Source organism: Siphateles boraxobius, unplaced genomic scaffold (assembly GCF_051911475.1).
Source record: "Siphateles boraxobius isolate OS27281-9 unplaced genomic scaffold, OSU_SipBor_1 6, whole genome shotgun sequence".
NCBI lineage: Eukaryota > Metazoa > Chordata > Actinopteri > Cypriniformes > Leuciscidae > Siphateles > Siphateles boraxobius.
In genome coordinates this window covers 32,857,639-32,879,969 of record NW_027509186.1, presented here as the reverse complement: position 1 = coordinate 32,879,969, position 22,331 = coordinate 32,857,639, and the positions used below count along the sequence as shown (strand labels likewise).

General features: G+C 37.2%; 1 protein-coding gene across 5 annotated transcripts in view; it reads left to right on the top strand.

Annotated features, from left to right (window-relative positions):
• Positions 1–14,819, top strand: part of slc7a1b (solute carrier family 7 member 1b) — a 28,186-nt gene extending 13,367 nt beyond the window's left edge. For 2 of the 5 annotated variants that reach the window (XM_077207023.1, XM_077207025.1), the window contains exons 2-12: positions 2,925–3,367; positions 4,241–4,399; positions 4,488–4,653; positions 5,481–5,608; positions 5,725–5,947; positions 7,457–7,596; positions 9,441–9,543; positions 11,258–11,466; positions 11,585–11,736; positions 11,826–11,934; positions 13,424–14,819. In XM_077207023.1, coding sequence (XP_077063138.1) covers positions 2,998–3,367; positions 4,241–4,399; positions 4,488–4,653; positions 5,481–5,608; positions 5,725–5,947; positions 7,457–7,596; positions 9,441–9,543; positions 11,258–11,466; positions 11,585–11,736; positions 11,826–11,934; positions 13,424–13,575 — 1,911 coding nt within the window. In that variant the 5' untranslated portion in view covers positions 2,925–2,997 and the 3' untranslated portion in view covers positions 13,576–14,819. Of the gene's footprint in view, positions 1–1,156; positions 1,375–2,924; positions 3,368–4,240; positions 4,400–4,487; positions 4,654–5,480; positions 5,609–5,724; positions 5,948–7,456; positions 7,597–9,440; positions 9,544–11,257; positions 11,467–11,584; positions 11,737–11,825; positions 11,935–13,423 lie in introns of those variants that run through there. The other 3 variants (XR_013195713.1, XR_013195714.1, XM_077207024.1) reach the window with 3 other exon arrangements.
• The last annotated feature ends 7,512 nt before the right edge of the window (positions 14,820–22,331 follow it).

The window sequence follows — 22,331 nt, the reverse complement described above, 5'->3', positions numbered from 1 at the left end:
TTTCTGCTGGTGCTCTGTGATTGGTGGAAAATGGGGCAAGACCCTCTACCAGCCCACTTACTGGATTTACACTGCTTGACAGAAGCACGAGTTTCCATGCCTGCGTTGCTATGGCCGTTTAAAGTGGATATGGATGTGCTCATCATTACTCTTCAAGGCTATGAATGGCAGATTTTCCAGTATACCTTGCGCAATCATGTTGCCACACAGCAGTGTTAGACTGTAATAAGCAGGCTTTGTTTTCTAATACTCTCTCTCCAAATAAACAGCCTCAGTGCATGAATGTTAAAGATCGACTGGCATCCATTGAGAAGAGCCAAGGTGAGTTAAAAGGATATAAAATAAGACAAAACAACAAAAAATGTAGACATTTATTGTAATAAATTTTTTGTCTTGTTCACACAGAAGCTGAATATTGCCAAATAGGCACTTTTACATTTCGCTTTGAAACCAAAACTTCCGCCATTGTCATTCAGGTTGCTCACTCTTGTCACGTGATAAATTAAATCTGATGATCTGTGCTGCAGCATTTTTTAAAGGGTCATCATGAAACCCCCCAAAAATTTGTTTGAGATCTGAATACAGGCTGAAAACACTTAAAGCACTCATGACAGCACTCAGAAATTGTTTTTTCCTCCGTTTTTCAGAGCAATTTCGTTCTTCTGGGTTGAAAGTAGTGCTCGGCATTAAACCGGCTCATACCGAATACCGGTTTTTATTTTTGTTATGATATTAATTTTTTATATACCGCAATACAGTATAGTTTTTAAATACTGCAGATATAATTTATCGCTTAAACAACGTTGGGAGCGCGGCGTGACACTGAGAGGTTGAAAACACCCATTTTTTTACACCACAGTCATACGTGAATGAAGTGTACATAAACAAATAAATATGTTTTGAAATAAAGTAAAAAAAAAAAAAGAAATGTCATTTAAAGGTTGAAACATCTAGAGCAGATTTGATGTTATGTAGCTCTAAGTGTCAGAGGTGTTTTATGACGGTAGGCAGTGACGGACAGAAACCAGAGTCAAGAGATCTGATGCAGTGAATGCAGAAGCGTCTTTGACCACCGCAGCTGCTGGTCTTCACGTGACCTCACGGTGGGCTATTTGTGGCCAGAGCTTTGAATGAGTTAGTTTCCACAAAGGTATGTGACTCGTGCTACAGGCGGACACAGGGTTTGAACGCCTCCCCTTGCTTGTATTTATTATGAGTTGAGAGAGGACAAAGAATCAATCAAAGGTTTTACTTTACAAATCCTCATTGTGTTTGATACCTGGAGGAGGCGCTGAACTCAAGCCAGAGCTCAGAAAAGAATCGCAGGACTTTATTTGTATTCTGGGGATTTCCTTGCTCTGATATTTTGAGTTGGTAAGAAAAGGATTTGAGACTTCAGTGCGCTCTGATTAACGGTCTCGGTGGATTTGTTGTCTTGCTGTTTATCTTATTGAGTTTCCCATGACTCCATTATTGGTTTTGCTCACTAAATGATTCAATGGCACTAATTTATTTCAAATGCTTCAGTGTTTCAACAGTGGCCTTCAGGGAGACTGAATTTATTATGGTTATTTCAGACTAAATTATCTTTTGATGTCTTTTCTTTCTGTAATCAAACATGAAGGGAATATTGTGAAGTGAATTAGTGTTTGTTTTAGCCATGGTTACCAATGGATGAATCTGATGCAACCAGTCAAGAACATCTCAGTGACATATTTCACCTTTAAATCAAAAGAAAAAAATTAATGAATTGCCTTTTTAGGCCTTTAAGATAAAAAAAGGCGTATTGTGTTGCAAAAAAATAATCTCTTGTACAAATTCTTCGTTTTCCTTCTGCAAAATATGTATTCATTATATTATTCAAAAAATATAATCTTTTTTTCTTCTTTTTTTTTTTGCCAGTGATATTTGACGTAAGAATTACCAAAATATCAAAAATGTATCTCTGTTAGGAGCTGATGAAATAGGGTGTCCTGTTACTTGAGCTGGAGAAACTGGAAAAGGGAATAAGCTCACGTCCATGTTTATTGGTGTACAGTATATTTATTTATTACATGTGACATGCTTGAATATTATCACTGACGTTAGTGCCACATTTGTGTGTTTATAAAAAGATCCTACTGTAAAGTTCAAGAGATACCTCGACTTAAATCCAGTCTGCTTTTGGCTTACAGCTATTACAGTAACGATGAGTAAGAGAATCATGCAGGTTGTAGTACCAGGCTCACATATCATCACTCTTGTGACTCTCCCAGGAAAGCTTATGTCAGGATTGTGCTGATTGCATCATTTAATAAGAGTCCTATCGCACTTCATTTGAATATTTTTATATCTATGATGCCATAAAACAAAGATATTTAGGGAAGTTATGGCTATATGAATGTTTTACATACATTTGTTCTGTGTGTGTATATATATATATATATATATATATATATATATATATATATTGGTGGCTTAATTGAACTTTTAGATTACCATTGCTTTCCTCTATGCTTGTTTAAATTAATCTGTAAAAACAATAATTTAATAACACAGTATAATGTAATCTTTAGCCAATGTTAAAATTAATTTCCATTTTAATACGGTATATTATTGTGTTGTGATGCCTACATTAACTTAGTAGCATTTATTTTTATATTTATTCAAAAATAGTGGAGTAACAATGGTTATTGATAGGCCAACACAAAAATAAATGGTACAATAAAAAGTACAATTGCTAAATTCTAGTTACTAAAACTAAAATACATAAAAACTAAATAGAAATATATCTTTAAATTAAAACTAATTTGTAACTATCAGAACAATTGTGCAAACTTGAACATTTGAAAATGTGGTATGTTAATATCCTTGACTTAAGACAAACTTTAATTGACTGTAAATCAGAATAATAATCGCGCTCACTCTCTCTTTTGTTTTTCCAGGTCATTGGCACTACTGTGAAGAGCTTGTCGCTTTGTGCTTGCGTGTGCGCTTGTGTGTGTCTGAGAAATCAATATGGTCCTTGCCCACCTAAAAGTATTTGGAAAGCAGCTTCTGCGGGTGAAGGTGGTCGACTGCAGCACAGAAGAGTCTCGGCTATCCCGATGCCTCAACACCTTTGACCTTGTGGCACTCGGAGTGGGCAGCACGTTGGGCGCTGGCGTCTATGTGCTGGCTGGGGCCGTGGCGCGGCAAAACGCCGGTCCAGCGATCGTCCTGTCCTTTCTGATTGCAGCATTGGCCTCAGTCATGGCTGGACTGTGTTACGCTGAGTTCGGAGCACGTGTACCCAGGACGGGCTCGGCGTATCTGTACAGCTATGTGACGGTGGGCGAGCTGTGGGCCTTCATCACCGGCTGGAACCTCATCCTGTCTTATATCATAGGTGAGAATGCTTCAAATAGCCCAGGGTCCATTACTGCTACTTGAAATCACTCAGTTTTAACTATATGGATGCACAGTATTGGAAAGAAAAAACTGACTTTGCAATATTTAGCTTTTCTACAATATAAACAAATACAGGAATTTTCACCAGATGACTTTAAATATCTTTATTTTTAAGGAGTGGGTGATTTTGTCTGGGAATTCAGAAAAAAAAGCTGAAAATTACTTTTTAAATCATTTTGGGACTGAATGATTTTGGAAAAACTTCACTGTAATAAAAATATTTTTCAAGTTGTAAATACAGATTATTGGAGTATGTTTTACAAGACAGTCTTGTCAGTCTTAAAAACAATTTTTACTTCAGAAATTGTTTAAAAATATAATGTTTTACTCAATGTAGTGTTAAATTAAAAAAATCTACTGGAGTTTTCATTTGAATTCCGTATGACTAAAATATTGCAGATTTATAAAAAATAAATCGATCAAAATAAGAAATATAATAAAAAAACACTATTGTACTGTAAAATAAAAATATTTTACCGTATAATTACAAAACTAGTAGATCTTAATTTATTCATTTTCAAACAGTAACCTGTCAAGTTTTTCTTTTAATTTGTAAATACAAATATGCCCTGCCACTTTCAGGGTGAAGCTCAGCACTGTTTTTATCTACACTCATGCAGCTCATGATATCAGGCGTCTAAATGCTACGCTTCACTTTTGAAACCAGTAGCGCATATATTTAACTAACTCGCAGCTTGAGTGATTTGACAATCACACTAAGTCCTAACACAATATTGACTTTATTTCGATTTATCGTGCAGCCCTAGTTATAACCCATATGTAACCGCAAATATAATGTTCCCTCTTTCAGGAACATCCAGTGTTGCTCGAGCATGGAGTGCGACCTTTGATGAGCTTATTGGGAAACATATTGAGGACTTCTGCAAGCTACACATGAATATGAACGCCCCGGGAGTGCTAGCGGAGTATCCGGACATGTTTGCAGTGCTCATCATCCTCACGCTAACAGGCAAGACATTGAGAGTCACATTTTACCAATATACCAGTTTATATCAGTTCATGTTCAAACAAATAAATGTCTTGTGGATGTTCTGCAGGTTTGTTGGCGTTTGGGGTGAAGGAGTCTGCTATGGTCAATAAGGTGTTCACCTGCGTCAATGTTCTGGTCCTAATGTTTGTGGTGGTGTCGGGCCTCATCAAAGGAACCTTCAAAAACTGGAACCTGGATCCTAAAGAGATCCTCAACCACACATCCTCCTCGAAGTAATTAACTGTTTTTTTTATTCTTTTAATAACGCTATACAAACACAGTATATTTTGTGGGATCGGAATTTTGTTTCAGAACACAAATCTGTTTTATTTCAGATCAAAATCAAAAGAAAAAAATCTGTATTATATTTTTCTGAAAGTCATGTTGAGTTGAGAATGTTTTTTTTTTCACAGAAAATGACCATGAACTGTGTTTGTGGTCATTTTCTGTTGCGCCATTCTCAATGAAGTTTTACTCAATGAATTCTTACACCTGGAAACAATACAAGTCGAAACCATTATGACTAAAAGTTTGCTAAGAAGTATTTCCTTCTAAAGCAAGGTGGTATTTGACTCTGGTCAAGCGTATCAATAGCAGACTGGTGGGAGTGGCCTTGGATGGCAACATGCTCAGTGCATTATGGGTGATGAAGACAACTGCCAATTTTACTGTATAGGTAGCCAAATTTGATTTCATCCTCAAAAAATCCTTTCTTACTCGTGCTGTAATCAACGTAGATGAAATATAAAAATAAAAGTAAAACATTAGTAAAATAAAAATATGAAACTAAATGCGTTTTCTTTAAAAACTAACACGTGTAGTACAGTACAGAGAAATGTTATGTCGGAGCGAGATTTGAGCGAACGCCGTTTTACCGGTGAGCATGTATGGGTAATGCACAAAAAAATGGAGGCAGATGAGAACGTGAGCTTGACGAGTCTGCATATTATTAAAAAATAATTTTTACAGTCATTTAAATTTTTATTTATTTTAAATGAATTTTTAAACTTTATTGTCTTTGAGGGAGATGCTATAGCCTTGTCCTTGTTTGTATTTTCAGTACATCCGAGCCGCTGGCTGAGAGTCTGGGTGTTGGTGGTTTCATGCCGTTCGGCTTCTCTGGAGTCCTGTCTGGTGCTGCGACCTGTTTCTATGCTTTTGTTGGCTTTGATTGTATTGCTACAACAGGTAAGTTTTTAATTTTGCATGAAAAAAACTATTTAGAGTCTGCTCTAAGACAGATTTTCAGATTGTTGCTGCCTGTCGAAATAAAGCCCTTTTCTTTCTGCGTCTCTCTATTTCAGGCGAGGAGGTGAAGAATCCTCAGAGGGCGATACCCATTGGCATTGTAGCATCACTTCTCATCTGTTTTGTCGCTTACTTCGGCGTATCTGCCGCCCTTACGTTGATGATGCCGTACTACATGCTGGATAAGAACAGCCCTCTGCCCGTGGCTTTCAAACATGTGGGCTGGGAAGGGGCGACGTACGCAGTAGCTGTTGGTTCACTTTGTGCTTTATCCACCAGGTAGGAGCTAAACAAACATTATCTTACACAAGACCCCATGCTGTCAGTATTTGTGTGTGTGTATTTGCATAAAAGTTTTTGTTTTAAAACAGCAGTTTTTCATTTCTGTGCCACTATTGGCACCAAACAGGATTCTGAAAAAATGGCTGGAAACCTTTGCAAAACTCCATTGGCACAAATGTCTACAAATACACTTGCATAAACATCATACTGATAATAATTTAAATAATTTAAAGGGGTCTTAGTATTTTTGAATTGAGGTGTCAGTTTGTTTTTGCTCTCCATGACATGACCTCTTTAATACCTCAAATGTCAGGCTTAAAGCTGTGTGGAACTTAATAAAGGTCGACCGATATTAGATTTTACAAATACTGAAGTTACGAAGTTGTTCAGTACCTACAATAACCGATTAATTAACCGATAGTTTTTTTAACTAATGCTGAATTAAAACAATTGGAAGTTCAAATGTTTCAATATTTTTCTAAACATAATATCACATGTTTAGTCAACATGATATTATTAAAGTATCAACTGAGGGTGCTCTTGCTTTCATTTGAGTGTGCTTTGCATCATCTAGCACCCCATAGAACCGTTTTACTGTTGTTGTTTTTTTGCCTCTAGAGGCCACTCTCATACTGTGTAATGACAGCGGACCCTAAGCTGCTTCTGCAACGGACGCAACCAGGAAAAACTATCCGTGTGGATTACTGTCAATTAACCATTGTTCCAGAAATCAGTTAGCCGTGCCAACGAATCGGCAAAAGCCATATATCGGTCGATCTCTAGAACTTAATTTATTTACTCCTAAGTTAATTTCAACTTTAGTGTCCTTCAGTAATTGTACTTTAATTTTTATATAATTTACATATTGTTTCAAATGCTTTAAAGTGTCATGAAACCCCTCCTACAAAGTGTCCCAAGATAAATTGCTATTGATGAAACAGTATTTGTTCATGAAAACGTTGCACATGCACATTTATTCAAACGTTTGGGGTTGTTAAGATGTTTAAGAAGTCTTGTGCTCATCAAGGGTGCATTATTTACTATACAGTAAAACAGTAATGTTGTGAAATAGTGTTATAATTTTAAAATAACTTTTCTATTAAATTAATGTATTTATGTGATGCAAAGCTGAATTTTACCATCGTTACTCCAGTCTTCAGTGTCACATGATACTTCAGAAATCATTCTAGTATGCTGATTTGCTTAAACATTTCTTATTATAAATTTTGAAAACTGTGATGCTTAATATTTCTTTTTATTATACGTTTCAGGATTATTTGATGAATAGAAAGTTCAAAAGAACAGCATTTATTTAAAATAGGAAATCTTTTGCAACCCCAGACTTGTAGTGTGTATGATCTCAAAAAATGTGGTTTGGAGTTTTATGACCCTTTAAATGCTAACCCAGTGTTTTTATCATGTTAAAGATAATTAGCTTCAGTAGATGTGAAATGCACAAGCTAACTGCATTGCATGGCTTGAATCTGTTTCTCTCCCCTGAACTAGTCTGTTGGGCTCCATGTTCCCAATGCCGCGTGTAATATGGGCCATGGCTGAAGATGGGCTGCTCTTCAAGTTTTTGGCCAACATCAATGAAAAATCCAAAACTCCCATAATGGCCACTATAACTTCAGGCATAGTGGCAGGTGAGGACGCTCTTTCAAACCACTAACAGACTCGCTTCTTTACAGATCTCACAGTGATGCGGCCAACAACCTCTCAAACTGCACCATGACTAAATATGTCTGTCTCATGCACTAAACTCCAGCCATGCCAGAGAACTGATAACCTCTTTGTGCTAAAAATAGGCTTTATTCAGGCCTTCATGTTCAGAGAATTGCAGCATTGACATTAAACAGTTAGTAGAATTACCAGAAGTATAAAGTTTATACATTTAAAGTGAAGTTTTCATTTGAGGAGCTGAATTATAAGGAGTATATTGAGCTTTTGCTCTCCTAGATGTTACGTTTTGTTGGTGAGGCTTGAGGCATCTGTGATTGTCTGAACCAGGCTCATCTTTGACGTTCATACATCCACTGATCCTCCCTCCCCTGCTTGTGTAGTCTGCTGGGGTCCTATTCCCACTGCCACGCATTATCTTTGCCATGGCAAACGACTGTCTGATCTTCACTTTCCTGTCTCGCGTCAGTGAGAGGAAGAGGCCCATCTTCGCCACCATGGTGGCTGGGCTTCTGTCCGGTAAGAGTGGAGGAGAAAAGGATTAATCCAGTGTTTAGAAGGATCAGACCCTCAGAAATTACTTCAGTGTATTTTTCATATTATTTTGGAACCTCTTACTTACATTTCAGCACTAAATATCAATACAAAAGTTATCTTAAATGTACATTTTATTTTTACCTTTTAGGAATTTAAATATCCGATCAATGTCCTTAAAAGGATAGTCTACCCAAAGATGAAAATTGTCATAATTTACTTACTCTCATGTTTTTCCAAACCCTTTTGACTTACTTTCTTCTGTGAAACACAAAAGAAGATATTTTGAAAAAAAGAATGTTTGTAATAGAAAAAATACAATGGAATTTTAGAAACCAAAACGTTTTGATTTTTTCGTATTTGAATGAACTATCCCTTTAAGTGACTGGTTTTCATAAGGGGAAACTCTTTTTTTTTTCTTTTTTTTTTTCTCCTCCTGAAAAGAGTGTGCAAGTGCATTGCACATGAGCCAACCACAACATGAAATCATAAGTTGTCTGAAAACCTTGGTTTGTCTAATTTTAATCCGCAGTTTCAGGCATTTAGAACTAAGTGGCACCTAAACCCTTTTAATTGCATGTTAAACATGAAACACAAATACAATCATTAAGACTTATTATTATCTATTACTATTAGTGCAGGATGTGCTTTTTTAAGTAAGGGACCAACTGATAACAGGATATGTGGCAATACTGAAGAGAGGATATGCAGTGTCAAATGTTATTATACAGGGCACACAGAATATAAATGAGCAAATAGTGTTGTTCATTTTCAGTTTGTTGTCTCTTTAAATATCAAAGAATATATTTACAATTCATTATGAATATTAACACTAATACAAAAACACAACCATTCAAAAGTTTGGGCTCAGAAAAAAAAAAAATATATATATATGTATATGTTTCTGTGCGTGTGTTTCTTGAGCAGCAAATCTTCATATTAGAATGATTTCTGAAGGATAATGTGACGCATTGTAAATTACACAAATTACATTGTAAAATACATTCAAATAGAAAACAGTTCTTTAACATTTTAATATTTCACAATATCGCTGTTTTTACTGTATTTTTGATCAAATAAATGCGGCCTTGTTGAGCTGAACAGATTTTTTACTGACCCCAAACCATTGAATGGTAGTGTATTAATATTCATACTGCTGCGAATATTAACAAAATAGTTTTATTGTGCATACACTTTTTATAATTTTTATAATTATTACAATTAATACAACGGCTGAATCATCCTCCTGCAATAAACACTCCTCTTCCCTTCACAGCGGTGATGGCTTTCCTGTTTGATCTGAAAGATCTGGTTGATCTCATGTCCATTGGCACTCTTCTGGCTTACACACTAGTTGCGGCCTGTGTCTTAGTTTTGAGGTACGTCTTGAATTATGGGAGTGACTACCGTTGAACTGAAAATAATTAGCCAAAGGTTCGCTCTATGATTGCAATAAGCATTTTCAAAAACTGGCTACATTGAGAGTACATTATTCTACTCACCCTTCAACCACCGAACATTAGTTTCGAACATTAGTAGTTAGTAAAACAATTACTAGAACAGACAATGACCCATCAATTATTATCGCAGCAATATTACCGACGTGATAAATGTCACTGTAGTTATTTAAATATATATACATATATATGTCTGTATTATGTAACGCGTTGTCTTAATCAAAAATGTCCATTAACTGGAACATTGGGTGATAATATTTCAAAGTGATTTTTGTCATTTTGACAGACAATAAAGATTGTTTTTTTAAAGCATCCCTGTGAAAACAAACCTGGAAAGAGATGTGAGGATTTGGGGAAAAAAATAGAGATTCTTAGTGCGTACGGGAAATAAATCGAGAGAGCAGACCACAAATGCTCTTTTTTCAAAGACTGCGGCGGCTAAAAGAGCGCTTTCCATAGATATTCTTGTTATACCCCTTCACATTAGAATACCAAGCATCATGTTATTCTCTTGAAGTCTTAACATGAGAACATGAAGGGAATTTTACATCTCATTCAGTCAAACTGATGGATAAGGATTATTTGTAGCGCAACCTTATGATTTGAAATGATTTGTGTCAGTCTTTTTGAGTGGAACTTCCCCAAACCGGAAGTGCCTCCCACAATCTAAAACGCAGTAAGCTTGTTAGGAAAAAGGTGGATAAACAATTCAGAAGTTTGTCAAGACTGTTAAGCACGAAATGTAGGTGTCTGCAGTCTGTCATTGCACACACTGTTGTTTTTTCACTCCATTTTTATGGATCCGATAATTGTTTTGCATTATTTCCTTAATCACACTAAGTTAATGTTAAAGTTACAAGCCCTGATATAAATGTATTTATTATCATAATGTAAAGTATAATTGATATACTTTTATAGTAAACATTTTTAATTGGGTTTTATTTCTCTTTTGTCTTTTCATTGTCATGTAACTTAGTGCTTTTGTTGTTTGTTTATATAGTTTAGTAAGTTTTAGTTTATTACAACTGGCTGACATAAAATAAGTGGGGTTTTTTTGTATATATTTTATTTCAGTTTAATGTTTATTTGAAGTAATATTCATTTTTAATTTTTTTATTTTAGTTAACAATAATAACCCTGATTCATATTAAGGTGTAGACTCAAGGTGCAAGGTTTTTTTTTTTTTTTGGGTCGCGTACCTACCCGAAGTGATAAGATAAAATAAAATTCTGCTTCAAATTTATAGACAAGACAAGTAGTTTGTTTAGGCATGGTTTGTAAGGAATTATATACATTACATATATTCAAACGCACATAACTATAGAATCAATTCTTAATGCGCATGTGAACGCCATCAGGGTCTATCACAGGTTCGTGTTTAAAGTCTGTTTAGAGAGAGCGGTGTCGTCGTAGCGGCCCCTAATTTAATAACAAACTATCATTTATACGGAAGTGAATCAGTCAAAACTAACTTTAGCTGGAAAAAACATTTTTCAAGAACCACTATAAAACTTAACCAATCTCTGTTGCCTTAAATTATATTTTTATCTCTGTAAAGCTGCTTTGAAACAATCTACATTGTTAAAAGCGCTATATAAATGAGGATGACTTGACTTGACTCATATCTCTCTCTCAGGTACCAACCAGAGCAGCCCAGTGTGAATGTCCATTATCAGAGAGCCAGTTGTCAGGAGGAAATGGAGGCTGATTCCATCAACGAGAGCAGCGCTGGTTTCATACCTGGATCTCAAGATCGCTGCACCCTCCACAACCTTCTGTCCCCCAAAAACGAGGAGCCCTCTCGCCTCTCTGGCTTCACTGTCAACATCTGCACGAGTGTATTAGGTCAGACACACACAGATTCATACTTAACATATTTACTTCAGTTGCCTTGAGTTCTGATGATTTTAAAATAATTAGACAGCGAATTGACTTCACACTGATACCCTTCTTTTTTCTGCAGGTGTCCTGGTGTGTGTGTTCTGTGTCGTGGCGGTTCAGGGTGGATTTCAGGTCTGGGCTCTTACGGTTCTTGCCGCTCTGGCTGTAGTTTGCTTCATCATCACCATGTTAATATGGAGGCAGCCCGAGAGCAAAACTAAGCTGTCTTTTAAGGTAAATACACACCTGCATGTTCACACAGTCTTTTATACTCTCTTCTTATGGTGGTTTGTAAAGACAGGTGGGTGTATGTATGTACCCAGGTTCCTCTGCTGCCGTTCCTCCCTGTCTTCAGCATGTTTGTTAACGTGTACCTGATGATGCAGCTGGACAGAGGCACCTGGATGCGTTTCACCATTTGGATGGCCATAGGTAATTCTACTAGTGGTTGACTGATAAGGGTTTTTTGATGACCAATGTCGATATCTTAGGGCCCTGATGACACCTGGTGTTAAGATGCATTTTGGTTGATCGGATCACAAGTAGACGAGGAAGAGACTTGCCTGTTTTACACATGGGCCGTTTCTCAATATATGCGTTCTTGTCTGTTCTTGTGGACTTGTGAAACGTCATCAGTTGCTGCCTGAGTACTGTTCCAATTCAAAGTTCACATCTAGCCAAGTGCAGTTCAAATCCCCGGATGTGATCTTGATCCGCCCCTTTTACCCGAGGATGCATCGAGAGGTGATTTGTGCGGACTTGAGACAGCCAGGTATCCCAGAATGCATCTCGCACCAACCAGCAAGCGTCAATAGCAGAGGAGAAAACCCGCGTAATATAAAAATACTACTGTTATTGTGTCACAAAATGTAATTTTAATAGTGTTTCAGGCAAGAATTTAGTTGTTTAAAGCTCAAATCTGTGGTTTATTTATAAAGATAGCGCCTATTTGACTAATGTATCTGACGTTTTCGGAGTTCTGAGATCCAGGCGATCACTGGGAGTTCAGCGCTCATTAACCCCGACTGGAACAGCTTTTCCTTGGATAGTCCTTCTAATGTTTGTCGCTGGGTCTAATGTCTCTAATCTAGTGGTTAAACATGAAATATAATTTGTCTTGAGTAGGGATGCTCCGATCAGGATTTTTGCAGCCGATACCGATAGCCGATTTCTTGTCATGGTGATCGCCCGATACCGATCATTAGTGGTCGGCCAATATATCGGCCGATATTTGGCTTTTTTTAAATATCTGCATCGGCCGATAAGTTTTTCTGATTGGCCGATGTGTTGGAAGTGGGACTTCTATTTTGACAACGCTGCGGACTTTTATTTTGACGGGCGGCGCTGAGAACACCAGCACCTGAGCAGAGAACAGCAGCGCCTTATCACACAGCGCTCACTCACATTCTCCGTCTTCATTATGATGTCAGTCAGATCTAATACTTTGTTAGACAGAACCGGTGGCTACAGAACTGGTCAAAGAAAATAAATGGTATGCGAAAATGTAATACGTTTGCTTTTATATTATTTGTAACCGAAAAGGCAAACAATCAGCCTAAAATACTTTCTCATTTACCGTCAACATTCAGCAAATGCGCATCTACATCATTTAAACAAATCTCTGAATATATAATAAACATTTAATTTCACAAACCTTGCAGATTTATCGAATCCAGCTGTGATATCTTGTGAAGTGTGCGTTTGTAGCCTGCATAAACGTGTTCAAATAAGTCCTGTTATATTGTCACACACTTTCATGTTCAAATTGGTTGCATATTGCAGAACCGTGAACTGAACAGGCTTGGATAATAAAAACATGATAAAAGAAAATAAATGGGTAAAGTTGTTAAAAATAATCACAGTAGACGGAAAGCAAGTACAAGGTCTTCTGCTGTGCTTGAATAACTTTGTTTCTCTCTAGGTTTTGTTATTTATTTTGGCTATGGGATCTGGCACAGCGCAGAGGCAGCCTTGGCCTGTAACGACACAGAAGACCCCGTCAAACCAGACGACCCAGCCACACCTGAGAAAGAGGCTTTCCTGAGCAACGCAGCGGAGAGCAGTGACCCTTGAGAAAGCACTTCAAATACTGGCTATACCGACGTATGTGACCTACGACAACCAAAACGTCCCAACACAAAGCTGCTATTGACGTTCAAGATGCTTTATGTGTTACTGTAGATCTAAGGCACCTTTGAGCAGCATTACAACATGTGACGAATTATATTGATCAGTTGAATTGCATTATTGTAAAAAGTGAAGTATGGCATTACTGATTTTAATATGTGCATGGGGATGTATGCTGCACTATTTGAACAGTTCATTTTTACCTATTTATTTTTGTAGCATTTTGTTGCTATCATGCTTTTTAACAGGGTCTTGAGATAAACTCATACATATCGCAGTGTTATCCATAATCCCCTTTGTGGTGTGCGTTTTGTATGTTGAATTCTTGGGGTGCACCGATACAAATTTTACTCGGTTACATATTTTTTTTTAAAGCAAGGTAGCAGGTTACATTATTTTTTTAAAGCAAGGTAGCAGAAAAAAACAACTGACGATTACACTTATTAGAATTACACTTATTAGATTTACTCTTTATGTCATTTTTTCACATATTTATTTAGCTGACTTAAGGTGCGTCGAATCAATTTCTCAATATGAGAAAGGGTTTTTTAATGGTACAAATCAAGCCAGTTGACAAGTCTGTAACAGTCCAGTGCCTTTTACCACTCTTTATATTTAACAGTGCGGATGTCTACTGGAAAATGACTGAAAATGACTTTAACGGCAGATACCAATGATTGATCACAGTTTGGTACCACTTTTTTAAACTATGAGACTGTTGCCAAGCCCTTGGATCTGGGAAAAATCTCCATTCAGAGGGATTGTAAAGCTGGTTTGTTTGGTCTTTTTTTCTTTTTTCATTTCAGCTGTTGTGTGCATGTTTATTCTCTGTTAGCTGTTGGGCGAAATATTTTTGTACAGCATTTTTGGACTTTTGTGAATTGTACTTTGGTGGATTTGTACAAAACCAAAAACAAGCCAAAGAATTGATGATTATGATATTGTTTTTATTATGAATAGCGAATCCGCCATAAACTATCATCTCGTTGACGTTTTGCATTTTAAAACCACAACCTGTAAGAGAACAGATTTGCAAACATTGCGTGTCACAATACATTTTCTGCAGTGTATTGTAAGTAATTGAAAATATGTTCAATTTTTTTCATGTCAAAAATTAAGGGAACTGTACATTTTTGTAAATATTTGCTGTTTTTTTTTTGCAATAAATTATTTTCTTGTTTGTAAAGAAAGTTTCTCATGAATCTTAATTTATGCCGTTTATAACCCAAGACATAAACACTAAGTGCTAACAATATTTGCTTACGAACTTTATATAGTATTATACTGAATTTAAATAAATTCCATCTGCCTTTTGTTTTATACTACTACTAATAATAGTTATTAAAGTGGTGTAAACTTGACTGGATTTTATAAGATTGGTGTAGTGTATTATTTTGAATAATTAGAGCATGAAAATTAAACCAATTAAGACTAAATGTTTGTACACTTGCATTTAAACATCAACCTCCCAAATTTTCAAGGTAAGCTGGAAGCTAATATCTTCAATGGTAAACCTTTTCCTTAGGAACATTTAGTCTTCATTATCTTAAATTTAAACACCATTGCATTTTTTTTTTTACAAATCTCCTCTTTAACCCTTCAAAGTCTAAGGGGTTTTAAGTCCGCCTGGCACTATGTTGATATTTTGGCTTCTGGAATGGTCAATTTTCATAGCAGAGTGAAGAGAGTCATATTTCTGGATTCTATAGATTCTCAGCTACAATGTAGATGCATTGTCAATACAGTTCTTGAGACATTTGTATGTGTTCTGATGTGATGTATCACCATGAAATACAAAAACGGAAATTCAATTTTTTTGTTTTTAATTATATAAAAAATATTAAACCTAAATGAATAAGGGATTTTACAACAAATATTTATTCCTCAAAGGCTTTAGAAAAAAATGGGTGAAAAAATATAAAGAAACAAGTTAACTATTTACATTTCTGTGACTGTAGTCACCGTACTTTTTTTTTGTGTGAAAAGCAGAAATTATAAGAAAATGTAAAGGGAACATAAATGTTCATTTTGAATTGAATATTCTGTCTCAATTTACCAAACACATCCAAAAACAACCTCTAGATGTAACTGTGCACTGCATTTGCACATCAGTGCACACAGGAAGGGGGCGCGCGTTCGGGGTCCTGGGTTGCGCAATGATGCAATCGGCTGTTCTTGGGCTGTTCTAAAACACACAGATTTTGTCAGTTTACATTCCCACATATCAAAAGTTGTACAGCCTTTATTACAATGTGGTAAATAAAGATTAGCTTTTCATCATCATGTGTGTATTTTTACATCCAAGTCATAGAACTTCTAACTACAATAATCTGACTATATTGCTGGAGCCTTCATCATTACGCACCGAATACAATGTCTAAACCAAACCCCCCTCCCATGTAGACAAATAGTACAGGCCTTAGATAAGACTTACTCATAGGGCTTACTGCACCATTATTTCTGAAAAGCTACAATAAAATTTCCCTAAAAAAACATTACAGTAAAATAGGCAAGCAAACTAAACGAAATAGCTTGTAAATGAAGATGGACTAATATGCGGTCAAAATGCGCACATTATGATGGCGCACATAATTTGATTACTGCTCCGTTATTTCTGAAAAGCTACAATAAAATAATTTTGCTTAAAAAATTATTCAATATATATTAGACAATATATTATCAGCAATATTGCATTCATTACTACTCAAATGGATCGATTCCGTCCAGAATTTGATCATCTTCATCTGGATCAGATCCGTTCTCACTCTCATCCCTCTCGGCAAAAATCATTTCATCAGCTTGCTCGGCAGTGAATCTTTGTTTGGCCATGTTTTCTTTGAAAAGAAGTACAAATACGTGTATCTCCAAATGTGTTGTGTCCATAACCGTATACAGGTCCTTCTCAAAAAATTAGCATATTGTGATAAAGTTCATTATTTTCCATAATGTAATGATAAAAATTAAACTTTCATATATTTTAGATCCATTGCACACCGACTGAAATATTTCAAGTCTTTTATTGTTTTAATACTGATGATTTTGGCATACAGCTCATGAAAACCCAAAATTCCTCTAAAAAAATTAGCATATCATGAAAAGGGTCTCTAAACGAGCTATTAACCTAATCATCTGAATCAACTAATTAACTCTAAACACCTGCAAAAGATTCCTGAGGCTTTTAAAAACTCCCAGCCTGTTTCATTACTCAAAACCGCAATCATGGGTAAGTCTGCCGACATGACTGCTGTCCAGAAGGCCATCATTGACACCCTCAAGCAAGAGAGTAAGACACAGAAAGAAATTTCTGAACAAATAGGCTGTTCCCAGAGTGCTGTATCAAGGCACCTCAGTGGGAAGTCTGTGGGAAGGAAAAAGTGTGGCAAAAAACGCTGCACAACGAGAAGAGGTGACCGGACCCTGAGGAAGATTGTGGAGAAGGACCGATTCCAGACCTTGGGGGACCTGCGGAAGCAGTGGACTGAGTCTGGAGTAGAAACATCCAGAGCCACCGTGCACAGGCGTGTGCAGGAAATGGGCTACAGGTGCCGCATTCCCCAGGTCAAGCCACTTTTGAACCAGAAACAGCGGCAGAAGCGCCTGACCTGGGCTACAGAGAAGCAGCACTGGACTGTTGCTCAGTTTTGCATGTCATTCGGAAATCAAGGTGCCAGAGTCTGGAGGAAGACTGGGGAGAAGGAAATGCCAAAATGCCTGAAGTCCAGTGTCAAGTACCCACAGTCAGTGATGGTCTGGGGTGCCATGTCAGCTGCTGGTGTTGGTCCACTGTGTTTTATCAAGGGCAGGGTCAATGCAGCTAGCTATCAGGAGATTTTGGAGCACTTCATGCTTCCATCTGCTGAAAAGCTTTATGGAGATGAAGATTTCATTTTTCAGCACGACCTGGCACCTGCTCGCAGTGCCAAAACCACTGGTAAATGGTTTACTGACCATGGTATTACTGTGCTCAATTGGCCTGCCAACTCTCCTGACCTGAACCCCATAGAGAATCTGTGGGATATTGTGAAGAGAAAGTTGAGAGACGCAAGACCCAGCACTCTGGATGAGCTTAAGGCCGCTATCGAAGCATCCTGGGCCTCCATAACACCTCAGCAGTGCCACAGGCTGATTGCCTCCATGCCACGCCGCATTGAAGCAGTCATTTCTGCAAAAGGATTCCCGACCAAGTATTGACTATTGAGTGCATAACTGAACATAATTATTTGAAGGTTGACTTTTTTGTATTAAAAACACTTCTTTTATTGGTCGGATGAAATATGCAAATTTTTTGAGATAGGAATTTTTGGTTTTCATGAGCTGTATGCCAAAATCATCAGTATTAAAACAATAAAAGACCTGAAATATTTCAGTTGGTGTGGAATGAATCTAAAATATATGAAAGTTTAAATTTTATCATTACATTATGGAAAATAATGAACTTTATCGCAACGTGCTAATTTTTTGAGAAGGACCTGTATAAGACCAAAACATTTTGCGCATCCCACGTGGGATTGATTCCAACCCCCTCCCCTTTTTTTTACGTTCCTGGCAACATCATTTTTGTTTTTAGTCTGTGATCACACACAAGTCTGTCATTGGTTCACACACAGGTCTGTCATTGGTTCAAACACAGATCTGTCATTGGTTCACACACACACACACACACACACACACACACACACACACACACACACACAACAGCACTCTATATCAATAGATAGGATTAAGTACAATTTCTCTCTTTTGCGGTAAAATGCTATAGTGCTCTTCCAGTCACGTGACCCCTAGCCGCGTGTCAGCCATTTTGACGGAATACATCCGTCAGCTACTCAGTGGCAATGGCCCACCCCTAATAATAGATCCATTGCCGGGTAATATATTTGTAGTAAATTATTATACTAATAATATAATTACATAAAAACGTTTTGACATTGGGCTACAGTGTGTTAGGTAAATGCATTTACCAGTAACGTTACTGACTCTGAAGCTAACTGAGCAATTCCACGGCTCTCTTCTCTAACGTTACTCTTTACTACTAATTCTGTTTCTAGCTAATGTTGGTAGTTTTTTTTTGCACTGCTAGAAAAAAAAAACGTAGAAAAATGTAGTCAACCTATAGAGCTACGAGCGCACTCCCATATACGGATAAAAAGAGCGAATAAAATATAAGATCAGATGAGAGAGAGGTAAATAAGATCAGCATTGCACTGTCTGTGGGTTCGTCTTATATATTAAAACAGTGAGAGATTTTGAGGCAGGCGCAAGACTCACGAGACTGGTGCTCAGGATTAAAAAAAGCGGTTAGAGTAGTTGTAGCCTAAGTCAGGCGAAAAGCGTTTGATTAATGGTGAATATTGACCTATTGTGCGTACCGTTCTGGCTCCCGCTGGCTTCAGGGGATATGCGCTGCATTTGGTTTAAAAACATATATTACATATTGTGTAAGTTCGAGTGGCAGGCGCATATATCCTTGACTGGTCGAGTGACAGGCGCATATAATGCAGTGGCAGGCGCATATATGTGACTTGTCGAGGGCAGCTCCCCCCTGCCACGCAAAGATTTTACCCCTACAGGACTTTCTTTCCCTTTTTTTTTCTTGGGTGCGCTTTGCCAGGCCTGCTGTTTACTTGTGCAAGCAAGGGCAGCTGGAGCATTTATTAAACGTGTAGAATACTTTACAACCCGTTACATATAGTATTATAAATTCAGACGTTTGTGATATACAAAAATAAACATATTAGAATAACTTTTAAAGTTGTGTAAACACGGAGCAGTTTTTCCCGTGAGTGGGACTGGAAAACTCGGAGTGATTCAGGAGCGGAGTGATGACAGCACGCTTAGAGTGCAGAGAGGAATGGGCTTTTGCTCCACTCCAGGCTTTATCACATCCCCCTCAGCAGAGTGAACACCTCGTACTTCCCATTCAAACTAAAATTAAGACATTTATTACACTATTTGAGAAATGTAAGCATATTTACGGCCTTAAAATTATGAAAAGTGAATTTAAGACACAAGGACAGGGGGGAACCCTGATATTGACAGAAATCCGTCGTAGACTCTCGTAGCGACGGTTAACTTTAATCCCTGTATGATGAGGTGTATACTGAATATAAAATGTACATACATTATATATTTTTTAATATATGAAAATTCCTTATGTGTTATTCAATATATTGTAATATATTACCACCATATATTATTCTGTATATTTTAAACCATTTATGCCTGTGAACTGTTAAACCATTTCATTCATTAATCATTCATATATAGGGAAAAATATTTTCTTCTCATAAGGGGACCTCAGACATTAAAATGTTATTTTGTAACACCATGATTTTTTTTAAAACCTGTAATATCACTCACTTCATTCATGTTTTTAGTCAAACCCTTTTTTAATTATAGCAACGTTAGGTCAAATTCACTGTAAAGATGTACAATTCTTAGTTTCATTCATGGTGGTAACATGAAAAATGAGCCATAATCTAGTGGAAGATTGCTGCAATCTCCTGGGCAAACTAACACTTAATAACATGAATTTGTAACAAAAGCCACTAGATTTCACTCATAGCAATCAGACATCATTTCAATTAATTTATTTATTGTGTTTAGATATAGTAGGCTAACGTAAAATGTTAGCTTAGTCATCAAGTATCATGCCATTTAAATGAATGGAACTTTTTTTTAATGTAAGCAAACGTCACGAATTTGTAACCTTTGTCAAATTTCAGCGATCTTTTCACAGCTCCCTGAAAACTATCAACAAAACGGACAACATCTGGGGTGTATTCCAGAAAGCTGGGTTAATTTACCATTAGATTAACCCTGAACTCTGGGTTGATTAACCCAAAACCTGCTTACTCTGGGTATGTCGGTTCCAAAACACCTGTGAGGAGTTAGTTTAATCAACCTCCTATTGGTAACCTAGAGTTAATGCGCGCGCACGGCGAGTACATAAAGACATTTTCAATGGATCGCCGATTTCAGGAGTCACCATGGAAACCAAGGGAGAAAAAAAGCGAGCTAGGCCTACATACTTCGGTGAAACTGAGTTGGAGGTTTTAATGCTTGCTTATGAAGACTGTAAGCCCATTATAACTAAAAAAGCAATACTGCTGCATCAGCAAACGAAAGAGAGTTGGTTAGTATTTAATGTAATTTAGTTTTCTATGTAGCCAATAGAAAGAAGGCTGAGGCCCGTAAAACAGGTGGGGGTCCACCTCCACCTTCCCTCACCCCAGCTGAGGAGCTGGCACTGTCCCTTGATAAAGTGTGGTCGATGGGATTCCAGGGGGCAGTTCGTCAGACTCAGCTACCAAAACAAGTGGCTTACTAAAGTGTAGGTGTACCATATTAATATTTATGATTTATTGATGTTTTCACTGTTTTTGTCAGTGTTTTAATAAAGAAAATCTTCAACACTGTCACCATTTTAAAAAGGCATTTTCAAATGCATTTTACAGTCATTGATTCACTTGTGCAGTATGCATGCTGCTTTGACTGCATATGCTGTATACTGTAATACTGTTAGTAGTACTCTTAGATGTTCCTAATGTCCTTCTTTATTAGTTGTATTTGTTTAAGAATATACATGCGAGTACTGAATATGCATGATTATCTTATTGGTTTAATTATCTTGCAGTTGCTGATGGCCACATTCTATTATTGGATCCTCCTGCAACATCACACTCTGTCACAGCTGTAAGTGATTATTGTCTTTAGGTCTTTAGGTTTCTGTTTGCTAGACCAAGCATCCTTCCTTATTTTCACTGTAGGATGACGATGAAGAGACCACTTCTGCTGTGACAGAAACAGAAAATGTTGGGAGGCCCATAGAGGTATGATGCATATAATGCATTCCCCCTTTTTTACATAAGAGAATAAATAAATTGTCATTGTCATTTTACAGAATATGGCAGGAGATTTTAATACAAATGAGGGTCCAGCTACCTCCACACAGAATCGTAGTAGTGTAAGAAATGTTCTGCAGTTCTCCTTCCTCATTTAAATATTTGGTCTGTGTTTGTATTACAGACTTTTTCAGTCATGTTTAATTATTCAGTCTTTCTAGTTGCCTGTCAATGAGCTGTATAATGTCTACCTTCAAAGCAAATCAGAAAAAGTGACATGGAGGTGGACCTTATACAGCTTCAAATAAGGCCAGACTTGAAATTGAATTGCGGGAGCACCAGCTTAAGGTGGGAAACAGTATTGTGAACATTAATCTGTCATTTGTTGTTTAATGAAATCTAAAGCAATAAATACAAATGTCTTTTGTTACAGGAAATAAAGAAACCATGAACAACACTTGACTGTTAACTTTTAATTAAAGTGATTTTGGCAAATCATGTCTCGTACCACCCTGCCATCTCTTTGGTCTACTGGGTTCACTGGGGGTTCCTCTTGGCCATCTTCATCAACAGAAGGGGGCTCACCTCTCAGTGTGGCAATGTTGTGAAGAACATCATAAGCAGCTGTGATGTCACATGACCTTTCTGGGCTGACCCTGAGCCCACGCAGGCACTGAAACCTTGCCTTCAGAATGCCAATGGTCATTTCCACCTTGACCCGTGTTCTGCTGAGGGCCAGGTTGAATTGTGCCTGTGGTCCAGGCTCAGGTTCGGGGTAGGGTGTCAAGTAACCATTGAAGTGTCCTATAAAGGTAGTTAAAGTGTATAATTGCATAAAAAACATTTGAAAAAAAACCA